The sequence below is a fragment of the Lissotriton vulgaris genome, chromosome 6 (genome assembly GCF_964263255.1).
Source record: "Lissotriton vulgaris chromosome 6, aLisVul1.2, whole genome shotgun sequence".
NCBI lineage: Eukaryota > Metazoa > Chordata > Amphibia > Caudata > Salamandridae > Lissotriton > Lissotriton vulgaris.
Window position 1 is genome coordinate 1,487,614,271 of NC_141694.1, and position 12,937 is coordinate 1,487,627,207.

General features: G+C 42.9%; 1 protein-coding gene across 2 annotated transcripts in view; it reads left to right on the forward strand.

Annotated features, from left to right (window-relative positions):
* The window catches only part of FAM161A (FAM161 centrosomal protein A), a 134,638-nt gene that overhangs the window by 82,046 nt on the left and 39,655 nt on the right, over window positions 1–12,937 (forward strand). For both annotated transcript variants that reach the window (XM_086927641.1, XM_086927642.1), the window contains 2 exons: window positions 5,855–6,099; window positions 7,014–8,177. In XM_086927641.1, the coding sequence (XP_086783767.1) occupies window positions 5,855–6,099; window positions 7,014–8,177 (1,409 nt within the window). The remainder of the gene's footprint in view (window positions 1–5,854; window positions 6,100–7,013; window positions 8,178–12,937) is intronic.

Below are 12,937 nucleotides of genomic sequence, written 5' to 3' on the forward strand. Positions count from 1 at the left end.
CATTGCGGCTTTTGCGTTCCTGCTGCTTTCTGAGGGTATCTCTTCTGGAACTGTGCGTTGGGTGGTCCTGCTTGTTGGGTCTTTGCAGGTCTGTTCCCTTCTGATCACGTATAAAACAAGGACCCACTGAACAGTAGAATGGTCAACTTCTAGTATAGGGGTGCCCGCACAGCCAAAGCAACTAGAGCATCACCACAAGACCTACCAAATTCCTTTGTCATTGGCGCAGTGAGGAATAGGGACTTGACTAATTTTAGTGCTAAAAGGTGCCACCTGCCTGTGACAGAAAGACGCACTGTGACTATGTAAGTCATTATTTTAGACTTACATTACACAGTACAAGATAGGCGGCTGCAAAATGTGCAAAAAGATTTATGTTTTTGATCAAGATTTTTCAAAATATAAATTTTACTCATAAACAACTAGACTGTATTAGTACTAGAGTTTTTTTAAAGTGCCCTTAATAGCAGGCACTCCAGAACTTGCCTGCTAACACCGTTAACAGTGCCTCTCAAAAAGACTAAATCTTTGTCATCATAAAACTTCAAGCAATTCAATCAATTAAAGCCAAATCTGGCTTCCTTCCAAGCAGCCTTTATGTTTGCAAATTATTCACTTGCACACATTTTCATTTCTTCCAGGGAGCAGGCATCCTGGCGAAAAGGCTTGTTTCTCCCTTAAATGCTCCACAGCACAGGAGATATCCCCCTCCCCCCCCCCCCCCCCTTTTCAGCAGAGGCAGCTCAACTATTGAAATGAACTGGGGTGGATGTCTTTATCAAAAAATTGGGGAACTGTTTTTGTTAAATTACAAAAAAAACTGGCAAGTTTGTTCCCTTCGGATCCTCCCCACTTTAACCTGTGAATGCTTAAGGCACTGAATTTGCAATATTTGCTTATTTTTGCCACATCACAACAAATTTCCCAACACTGATTATACAACTAAGCTGAACTAGCACGTACCACTCCAAGGCGCTAATGGCTGACCGGGTAAACATCGTAAATTATACTATTCCAACATCCAGCGCCCTCCCCTGCAGCAAGTCGTTGTAATGAATTGCGTTGTAATGGTCTGCGATGTAACAATGTGGTTGTTGTAACGGCATGTGTTCTACACGCATGCGGTGCAACGTGGCCTATTCGCTGACAGTGATTCACGTGATCCAGTTAGGAGGACATTTACACCAAGAGGTGTAACCTAAAACTGTGGAAAATCCGCAAATATGTGTGATTTCTCTGTAATTGGATGTTTATGCTTAATTGTGAGAATGTCTAATGGTACCAGGGATGGGGCTTTGGAGGTGCTGTCAGGAAGGCAGTAAACATCCAAATAATTTTAGTTTTGTGAGTTGTTGACACCCATTATCAGCCCCTTCAGTTAGTGACCAACATGTCTTGAGAATATTCAAAAACGGTATATGATAAACTCTCACCTGCCCTCATATTTTATTGGTGGGCAGAGCAACGCTTTTTTTTACATGAAAAATATTTCCCAATCTAAGTAAAGCACATGCAAATGTAGATGTTTGCATTACTTACTGTTGTGCATTGTCCAACTGGCACAGAAATTTGAATAATGCAGTAAGAGTTAAAATCGATAATCCAATGAGCACGACATGGATTTGTATCATTCCCCTAAAATGCGGAAATCTGTACGAATTGTAGGTGGAAACTTCTAATTTACAGAATTCAGAATCTTTGTTAATCTATTTCTGTTTACTAACGTAAACTGTCAAATTCACCAGAACTTTAGCTTGAAGTGTTTTAAAAAAAATCATAAATATGTATCTGAAAGCACAGACAATCTCCAGCTGTTCTATGTGATGTAACATAGAATGCAAAAAAGCATGGACCATTTCTGTTTGTTTTGAATACTTGATATAGATTGCTCATAACCTAGTATAGCCATCTTGGAGCACTCTGATTATGTAGCTTGATTGTAATGATCATGACACCCGGGACAGCCAAGAGAAAAGCTCTGGAAAAGAGAGCTCCTCTTTATATACAGTTATTACCAACAGCTTTTAATATTTATGGGCAGAGCATCGTTGGTCAAGTTAAGCCCTGCCAGATATTAACAATCTGAGACAGCACTCCGCTTGTACACCATTAGATATCATCATAAAAACAAAACCAAGGTGGCAATATGAGGACAAAAAAAATAAAAAATAAAAAAATATTTATGGGCAGTCATCAGAAATTTTATAGCAACAAGTGACATGACTTTTATATTAACCACAAATACCGACGTGCTACATATGTATAGAGAACGGCCTTTATTCTTAAATCATATAGTCAGACTTGAAAAAGTACACTAAAAGGGTGTCAGTTCTAGTTCTACATTTGCAAGCGAGGAATGTAAATAGTGGATGCTGTAAATCGGGGTCGTATAGCAGGGCTTAACTTTTGTTATTCTGAGCACATAATGCATAACCATTGTGAACATCTCTGAGGGATGTTTGGCTGAATTCTCTTGGTGGGCTCTACAGCAGTTAAAGTACACTGTTTTAACATCATCTGACTGGACTTGCGGCGAGTGAGTCCACCTTACTCAAACAGGGTCCAGATGGAGTTTTGGGGAGCATTAGAGCACGGGTCCCCTCCTCCCCGATGACCTTGAGATTCTTCATTATTGGTTTCACACCTGACTTTTCAGGAACATATGTCATGGATTACTTCCACTACATCTTCCATCAAATTGGAAAACTGTGATCCAGTCCCTGATATTGTGGAGATTGGACTCCTGTAACTCCCTTTTTCTGTGTCTTTCCCAGTTTATTATTCATTACTAAGAGTCATACAAAATGCTACAGCCCGGTTGATTCTTTTTGTTTAATAAATTATTTTTTTGATTATAATACAAAACAAAAAATAAAGCATGAATACACCGTACATTACGAAATTTCCTCCACAGTGGCATAGTGAGGTATAAACAATACAACATTCAACATGTCTCCTGAAGCCTTCCCCGTTGTGAGTCCCCATTTTCCTCGTCCCCTTCCACTTCCAGGTTGTAATACTCTATCCACGGCGCCCATATTTTATGATATTTCTGTGGACAACCCCAGGCTTTATACGATACTTGTTCCGCCACCATATTCAAATCAAGACTTGCTCTCAATTCTTTCAGAGTTGGTACTTTCGGGGCCCCCCAATATCTAGCTACATACCGTCTGGCCACAACCAACCCCAGGTTTGCCAAAATGAGTTTACGCCTCGGGATTTCTACTTCTGTGGGAATTCCTAAGAGGAGAAATCTAATCTCCATTTCCAATTGTGCCTCTAGTATTTTATTAAGCTCGGCCACTATTTTACCCCAGTAGCTTTAAATTTTAGTGCATTCCCATAGGGTATGTACAAAAGTTTCAATTCCGGTACCACTTCTGAGGCACTCTGGATTCGGAGCTCTCCCTTTTTTGTGTAATCTTGCAGTGTCAAAGTAGACAAGATGAAGTATCTTATATTGAATAAGACGCAATTGCAGCTTAATTGCTACTTCTCTTGGATGCATAAGCCTGGTTGATTCTTAAACTGAATTGGAAACTCCAGGTTTCCTGTCATCTGAAGACATTTAGCTGGTTGCCCAATCATAAACGAGTTTTGTTCAAATCTCTATGTGCTATTAACCATACTGCACTTAGATACATAGAAGATCTGTTTGTGCGGTGCAATCCCACAAAGCCTCCTTGTTTAGAATCTAACCATCTTCTTAAGTGTTAGCGCCTAGAAGCCCACCTGTTTACAAGATATGTGTTTTGATTGTTGCACGGCCTTTTTAAGTACCAAAAGATCCGGTTCCATGGCATTTTCTGTTCCACAAAATGATCAATCAATCACGCACTGTTAATTTTGTGACTTGAAATCCCTGAGCGATGAAAATAGTTTCCAGCAAATGAGGAGGGTGCAGATGGTGTGTGGACTCAACTGGGCCTCAGAGCTAGCTACCATGCTCCAGGAATAGGTTGGGGGAGCGCACATGCCGTTCACACATACGTCATCTGGCTCCCTCAAGCTCCGCTGTTAAGCCCCTTAGTCGATGGCTCCTGCTATAAACTGGAGTGGCATCACCAAGGGCTTTTCACAGCATGGAGGCACAACGCAAGATCATACTTAACATCATGTATCACTGAGGCATCGGTGACATCAGCCTCCATCTTGCTTATGACAGGGTGTGTGCATGCTGTGCTACGTCTCTCCCCGGTTCCACGCTGGGATTCCACTATGTTGAGAGAGAGCCACAGTGCTTCAGGATAGTCCCTCATGGTCCTGTGGTGTCAACCCCCACAAGCTTCGCAGGATCCCAGAGGTTGGGCCTTTTCCTGCACCTGTTGACCCTCCCATCTATGTGGCGAGCACACAGAAGGCTTTGGGCCGCCGACCCAGAAGTTAATTGAAACCACTTCCAACCCTGCCTCTTCTGTCTGTCTAGGCCGCCTCCTCCTGAACTCACACCTAAAAATATATATATCATTCTAGGACTAGACCAAGGAATATGGGCGTTGGCTTGGGTGCAAGGGACTGATATTCCAATCTTGGTCCTGAGTAGGAATGCCAGAGGGGACAATGCAAGTAGCCAGGCCAGCTAACATTATTTTTCGTAGGCACCATGGAACTAAAAAGTCCCACTCCTGTGAAAGAAGCACCAGGCGGTGCTCACCATCATCCACTGATACAGTTTAATCACTACCGGATCCATGTGTGCAGAACTGAGCAATTATTTTCTCCATGGGGTTGGTGCAGGGCCCTTGGAGTGTGACTTCACAAGAAGGTGGAATTAGTCCCAAAAAGGAGCACACGCTAAGTTTGTTACTACTTTAATGTTTTGTGCCTTCTAAGATTATCTGCCTTTTTCTTCCTCAACCCTTGCCCCCATTGTGAGACATCGGCCAGTGTCGGTGCCCCATCACATATCGCCCACATCTGTCCATATAGGGCAAGTGACCGTCTCCCACAGGCTCAAAAACAATGAATGGAGCCTTGTCCTCTGTGGGAAACTGGCAGAAGGACATTGTGAGTTAGCATTGTGTGTCTGTGTATGGTGTTGGTAGACGCTAAAAGTAACTGAGTTACCACTGATATCTTCTAGATCAAGCAGGTAAATCATGCTAAGGTTTTGCTAACAGGTTGCTCTTCTCACCTGAGGGTAGGCTGTTGTGGCTGTACTACAGCTAACCCTTCACAAACCCTTCTTGGGGCATTACACCTTATTCTGCATTTAACTAACATCTCTTAGGGGCCGTGGGTGAGCACAGTCCTGTTACCACAGGTGCCACGTGGCTGGCACCACACATTTCCATTGTCACGGTGTTAGGGCATTCCCAAAAATTGACACATTGGTTACATTCTGTTGCAGAAATACTGATATACTCACTAACACCAATTACAAAATGTTTGGCACATTCTGTGGCGCAGTGGGCATTTTCTGTGAGACAGTGAAGTCTATTTACTCATGCACATTGATGCCAACCAGAAATTATCTGCAGTCTTGTTAAGTGTGTTACTGGAGGTATTCTGCACTGTCAAATATCGATAGAATAATTAGTGGAGAAATTCACAGGTTGTGTTATTTTATAGTGGAGGCATATTTGTCTACCCCTTCCCTCCCAAAAACTCTAGCCGTTGGGTGGTCTTTGGCCTATACATAGCAAAGCACATCTGGCCCTGTGTGTCCCAGTGATAGAAAAGATGTGCAGGCTCATCGGGTCTGACACAGCAGCAGTTTCCTCCATGTTGTATATGACAAAGGCCTTTGTTAAACCCGCCCCTAGATTTTATGCATCAGTAGCAGCTCACCTTTCTTTGTTCTCTGTGATGATGGCAAACCATAAGGGGGTTTTATTGTCTCTTTCTTAAGGATGATTTTGACTCTGGCTCTGATGCAGAGAGTGACCAAACTGCCAATCAAAGTGTAGATCGCGACTTTCTTATCCGGACCCACCTTGCTGAAATGAATCCATCAAATAACGAGTACTACACCCAGCTGGAGCAGCTAAAGAAAGCCCACATTGAGACCATGGCCCAGCTGGAATCCATGTACCAACGAAAGCTTCATTTGCAAGGAGTGGTGCCGCACTGCAAGCAGGACACGCATGCTGTAAGGTAACTTTCCCATCCAGTCGGGTTTGTTTTTTACGGGTGCTTTGAAACCACCTTGTCTTCCTGTACTAGGTTATGTCTTCCGTCCTTTCATGCTCATCACACTCCCCACATCTTAACTCTTCCCCCCTCAATGTTAGGTTCCCAGAATAGATAAAGAGGGACGCAGAGAATGATGCCTTGGATGATGTGCCTTTATTTTTGGTTTATGTGATGTTCCTTTGGTTTCGTATTTGAAGACATACCTGGCTACACCCTGTTCTAGCAAAAAAGAGAGTGCTTTGTTATAGTCATCAGATTGACCTTTACAGTTACAGTTCTCTTCTGCCATGAGTGAAGGCCAAATATGGAATCCAATCAGTGGTTTGCTTTATGCTGGGCCTTTGCTATGTTAGATATGTTGAACCAGGAGGGGGGGGCGCACCTTTCATGCCACCTTCTCCTCCTTCTGGTTCCTAAATAAATAGGAAGACTTTACTGATTCGTGGTGTGCACTTTGTACTTCCCTGTTTGCTGTTGTAAGGCCTGTGATTTTGCAAATTGTAAGCTCTGCAATGGCCAAGAGTTTGGGCAAAGTCATGACCCTAGAGCTTTTGCAGTCTGTCTAATGCAGGGAGACTCTAAAATTTGGCACAAGCTGTTATGTACAGCTGTGATTAGGGGGACATTAAAGTCGCCCCCAGATTGATGTCCCGTCTTCCCTAGAACTAGTTACTGTAGCAGTTCACCGAACATCATTGGTTTTCTCGGTTAGGATCTCACACTGAGCCAGTGGTGATGCTGTTCCCTTCTAATAACATCCCAATCACCACTCATCTTCCTCCCAGCCATGTTGCAATGAGAGTCCTCAGCTAAGATTGGACCTGACCTGTTAAGCACAAATGGATGGTATTAACAAATTGTATTTTCTTTTCCAGATCACCGTGGAAATCAGATTCATCCAAGAAAAATCATTTCCAAAAATCCTTTTCAGAGCTGGACTTAAATAGCATGAACTCCAGTCCTTCAGAAGACTCTGATGATGATGTAAATGATAAACGTTCATTCAGTGAACTAAGAGTTTTAACACCGGTAGAGAAGCAGATCCTAAAAATGTGGAATGGATTTTCTGTCGAGGATTATGTGGAACGCAAAGAAAAGTCCCCCAGGCTTAAAAGGGAAAAGAAGGCAAAGGAGTGGTCCCCAAAGATTACAGTTCCTGAACCTTTCGCAATGACTCTGCGAGAAGCTAAGAAAAAACAACACTGTATCAAAACCAAGTCTGAAGTTGAAATGGAGAACAGCTTACTTAAGAAATATCTGGAGGAAGAAGCAGAATGTCAAAAGAAGTTTAAAGCTAATCCGGTGCCAGCGTCTGTTTTCCTCCCACTTTATCGTGAAATCATGGAAAGAAATGAAGAACGGCGTAAATTTGTGAAGGATCGAAGGAGAGACCTTCTTTTGGCATCACAACAACCTTTTCAGTTTATCGAGAGAGAAGAGCGAAAGAAAGAAATGGTGAAAGAGCAGCTAGAAGCCCTCCCAGCTCCTAAAAAGAAGGCACGCCCATTTAAGGCAAAGCCTGTTCCAAAGTCAATCTACAGCAGCAATAACAGTGACAGGTTAGAGGAAGAGGAGCTCTACAGAGGGATTAAAATGCAAATGAGAGCTCAAGAGCTCTTACGAAACTCAGTTGAGCCCAGAAGCTTTTTGGCATCCCGTCAGTTGACCACGCACAAACATAAATGTTTACATTCAGAGGAACTGCAGCATAAGCCCAAAATCAACTCACAAGTTCCTGACTTTGAGGAGCTACACAGAAAGTTTCAGAAACAACTCCTCAAAAAGAAAGACTCTAAACCTGTCACTATATGTGAGCCATTTTGCCTCAGAACAATGCAAATAGCATCCACTAAAGAAAAGATCCTGGAGGACATTCAAGCAGATGAGGAGCAGTTGTACGAAACTCGTTGGCCATACCAGACTCCAAGGCGCAAGCCACGTTCAGGATGCTACAGCGCAAATTCATCCCTTTGTAAAGCTTTGGAGTATGAGCCTTTAAGAACCACTGAATCTACAGAAAGACGTCAACAAGCTATTAGGTAAAGATGCAGGTGAAATTTAAAATCCAATATTTTGATTGTAAAGATTACAAACTTAGAGGGAATAAGACATTACTAATTTACCTTTAATAAAACAATGTAACAAGCGTTTGAATCATGTCATTACAATATTTGGCCTCACTGTTGTACAGTTAGGTTAAATGTACCTTTTGAACAAAGGGGGGGACAGGGGTGGACTATATTTAACGGGTCCAGTATACAAGTCCATAAACTCGTAATGCAAAGAGAATACAAAGTTCCCAAAGTTAAATGTACCTGTCTTCTTTTTGAAGTAATTTATAGTTTTTATTCCATACAAATGTAAATACTTGAGAGCTAAAATCTTCGTGTGTATTTCTTAATTTCCCATCTAGAACTAGGTGAAAGTAGTGAAGACATTACTTGTCCATCCATGTGTTCCCACCATGTGTTCCTCAATAGTGATGATGCCCAAAATTCCTCACATTTCCCTCTCCTTTGGTCCTTTCAAATGTGCCCTACTAGTCACCTTCAGAAGTCTCCTGAAGCCCCAGACAGATTCAAGAAGACTCAGCATTAGTTTGTGTTCTTACCCAGGCAATCTATTATGGAAAAGGCAAAGCTGGAAGAAGAGCAAAAAAAGAGAAGAGCGCAGCAGAAACAGAGGATGGAAAAATTGCAGAAACTTATAACAACCCGTGCTAAAGCCAATGACTCACATAAGAGCATAGCCCAAATGTCCAAAAGCAAAATAAAACAATTAAGGTATTCATTTTCATAGAATTAGAGTTGAATGACAAACAAAACAATTCTACTATATGGGAATATGATCCTCTTGTTAAATGATAACAAAGTGTTGAATGTTACTCTAGTAAAATAAGAAAAATTAGGAAATCATGGATAGTTGTTTATTAGACGCGTTTTATTAATCAAAGAGAAGTCTACTCCCCCATTGATATTTTGGGTTCCGAGGATGGAGTCCTGTTGTAAATCCTGACCCGGAGTCCACTGAAGAGAGGTGGTGCTGGGAAGGAAGCAACATTGGTATCAAGGAATAGAAGTATGGTCACTTGAGGTGCAAAAGCATGACAATGGTTCCTCGGTCTGGTGCCATACGCAAGATGGCGATGTCAGTTCACTAGTTGGCACATTAACACCGCCAATTTGATAAAGGATCCCTGAGGGAGGAAGCCTTACTGCTGTAATGCCCCTCAGATAATGAGGAATAGTGTGGCAGGCCGTGGCGCCATCCTTTGGGTTTCTGAACTCTCTGGTCCCAGGACCTGATCTCCCATCCTCAACGCTCCAGTGTTAGTGATGATGTCATTAGCATTAGTGATGATAACATGAAGGTGACAAACCTAGTACTAGAAGGGATAAGGTACCCTCTTTTCAAAGAGCCTTGCATCATCATATCATACATCCCGGACCTATTCTGAAGTGTGGTAATTTTGTGTGTCAGAGGATGAACGTTATCACGACTGAAATTCTTTTGACAATCCAATGTCATGACCACTCGGAGGCAATATTTTTTAGGATGTCAATGGTCAGAGTATGTGATTTCTTGGCATCTGCAGGGTGGAAAATGGTAGAGTCCTCTGATGATAGGCAATTTGTGGCATATTGCTTCAGCTTTGGGAGGCCCGTCTGTTAATAACTGAGTGGTTAATAAGGGGGCTACTATAGCCTACATACTACTGTAGCCTATTAGATAACGAAGTGAACTGGTGTATGAATGAAATCAAATTGAGGCTTGTGGTCCCATCATAAAGACTAGGATTACTGCCCTCCACCTTGTGATTAGAGTTATAGAGTAGACATTGTTTACTATGTCTGTGAAGTGTGTGTGGGAAGGGGCAATGATTAAAGTCCTCTATATCCCATGGCGGCTGAGTGGCAGCAGGTACTCGAATATTCATTAGAGAGACGTATGTTATGATCGAGATGGCAACATGATTACATTCTATCTGTATGTTGAAGTCATTCCAGCTAGTTTGGGTGGAGCTTTGGATTGGGTACCCTTGTCTGTCTCCTTGTTATAATGGACCTCTCTGGATTGTGCCAGAGCTATGGGCCATGTTTATACTGTTAGGAGGGGTTATTGTCCTTGTTTCTATCCCAAGGTCAGCAGTTGATGTAATTATCTTGGGGACAAACATGTTTTCACCTCTGTTCTGAATTTTAGATGCTCCTGGATGCTTCAAATCTTGGCTGGCAGGAAGTTCCAATTTGTAAGGCTGTATGACGATCCATTCTAGCCTGCAATGCAGTATCTTATTTTGTTTGTATTGCTGAAATTTAATTTGTAGGTACAGTGGTCCTTTTCATTGGGAGGCTCTGTCAACCTAGTGCTTTTAGCATTGGTCGTCTAGCTACAGCGAGCCAGTAGAATGTTTACTTGATTGGAATCGTGTTCTCTGGGATGAAGGCAGCGGAGGAGTCTTGCGCAGCATTTTGGATTTGTTGAATTCTGCATATGATGAAGCACGGGGTTCTAAGGAATAGGCTATTCGTTTAGTCAAGCTTAGAGATCCTGAGAGTGAGGATAACTTGAGGTTTTGGTTGGTATCCAAGGTATGGAATATGCGTTGCAGTGTCTTAATTATGTTGAAGAATCTCCTTGTGGCCTCATTGGCATGTGGTGTAAGGTATAGATATGAGTTCATGGTTACTTCTAAGTTTATTTCTTCTCCTGACATAGTTGGTGGGCTATCAAGTTCCTTGAATCATATGAACATAGGCAGGTGTTTGATCTTGCTCCTTTTACTCTAGCAAAACTATTGCCACCCAATTAAAATCAGCCCTAGACATGGTTTATTACTTCCTGTGCCATTTTGCAGGAGTGAGACAACACATTCAACTAAAGTTTATATTGGTCTCGGGGTACATTAGACTGAAAACGGATAGTGAAAATGCCCCGATTGCTTCTGTGCTGATCGCATGGAAAAGGACTCAGGGCCTGATTACGACGTTGGCAGTGGGACGCCACACCAGCGCCCCGCTGCCACACTGCCAAAGCCGTCCTGACACTGCCTGCCAGATTAGACCTTTTCTCCTGGTCTGGTGGGCAGTGCATGCGTCCCCATGGTCCTGAGGCACCAGTTACCTCACTGCCAGTTTTTATGGTGGGCTCACAGCCATGAAAACTGTGGTGGCGAGGACATTTGTAATACGCCTGGCAGTGCCGCAGTGGCACTACCAGCATATGGCAGGCCTCAGACCACTGCAAGACTACCAGGGATCACAGATCCGTGGCAGTAGCAGCGGTCCCATGGAAGGTCCAGCCGCACAACTCGTAAGAGGGCGGTCGGAGAGCGGGTGCGGCGGTGCCCGCACCGCCGTAGTCATATCCGGCCCTAAGTTGGTATATATGTGGTATTTGTGTAGTGCCAACTTAGTCAAAAAGGCAGGAGAGTGTTGAACACGGTCAAAGGCAAGCATATAGTCAATATTTGATAAGGAAAGGTTTCTGGGTACTGGATTGTTAGTGCATTGGGATGTAGTGTTCTGTAAACTGGTGCGTCTTCAATTCTGCCAAATAGGAGAAGCATTGGGGAGGCTCCTTATGGATACGGAGATGTTGTTCCAGATACTGGGGGCATCGTTGGGGAGTAGCCTGCTGGCAGACTAGTTGTAGTATTGTGGTGATGGTCCACTCTTCATTCTGCCAGTGTTGAGCATTGCATGACCGGGTGCTTCTGGTGGGCAGCAGGTGCAAACCTACCACAAGTCAACTGGCATTAGGCGTACTCGAATGGGTGTAAGTGTTCGCAATAACTGTGCAGCGCAACCATCAGTCTCCTGTAGTGTCGGAACAGGGACCCCTGCCTGAGTACAGGAAACGCTGCATGTGATGTGTGGGGAGTCTCTAGGGGAGAGCTGAAGGTCTCTGTAGTGTCACACAGATTTAAGTGTGCAGCCCATGGCCCGCAGTGGCAGCCTTGGTGCCAGGAACGGAGGAGTCTGATGTTAAATATCCAGTATTTGTAAAGCGCAAACAATTGCCCGAAGGTGTCAAGGCGCTGGGGGCTGTCGGGAAGATTAAGTGAGCTATTGCCTAGTCACATGGTGCTGGGCTGTTCTGCTAATCTGCAATGTGCTATTCAGTGATAGTGATACATAAATGCATGAGAATGAAAAAGTTATTTTGAGAAGCAAATGTTGTGTTTGTGAGGGGTGGTGCCATGTGTGGTTGACCACAATTAGATTGTCTGTACTGTCCAGTTAATGGGGAAATTGAATTTGACTTTTACCATAGGCATATTCGAGATATTGGCTGCCACACAGATATGCACATAATCCTGTGGAAATAATTACTCGAGCAAGGTTTTGGTGTTGTGAACGTACCTGTAAGATCTTCAGCAATATCAAATTCTAGCTTTTCCAATTCATACATTTGCTTGATTATTATATTGCACTGCATAAGCTTATAAGTAACAACCAAGCACCCATGGTGAACTTGATCTGATATTTTTGTTTGGCTGCACCTATTTTTGAGATTTTTGATGGGGGGTCTAAATATAAGACAGGTTGTATTGTTGATATGATGTAGTGAAATCTTAAGGGTGTGCATATTGTTGCTCTATTCCGAAGGGGTGGAGAGCTTGTTGTTCACAGGCACTTGGCAAAAGTAGGTAAATCATGTACTAATGTCTTCAACATCAACTGCTGATGGTACTTAATGAAACAAAATGGAAATTAGACACTATTTTCTTCAGTACTTGTTGTGCCTTGAGATTGTTATGTGAATAAAGAACATGTCGATTTTATGGAGATCTGGT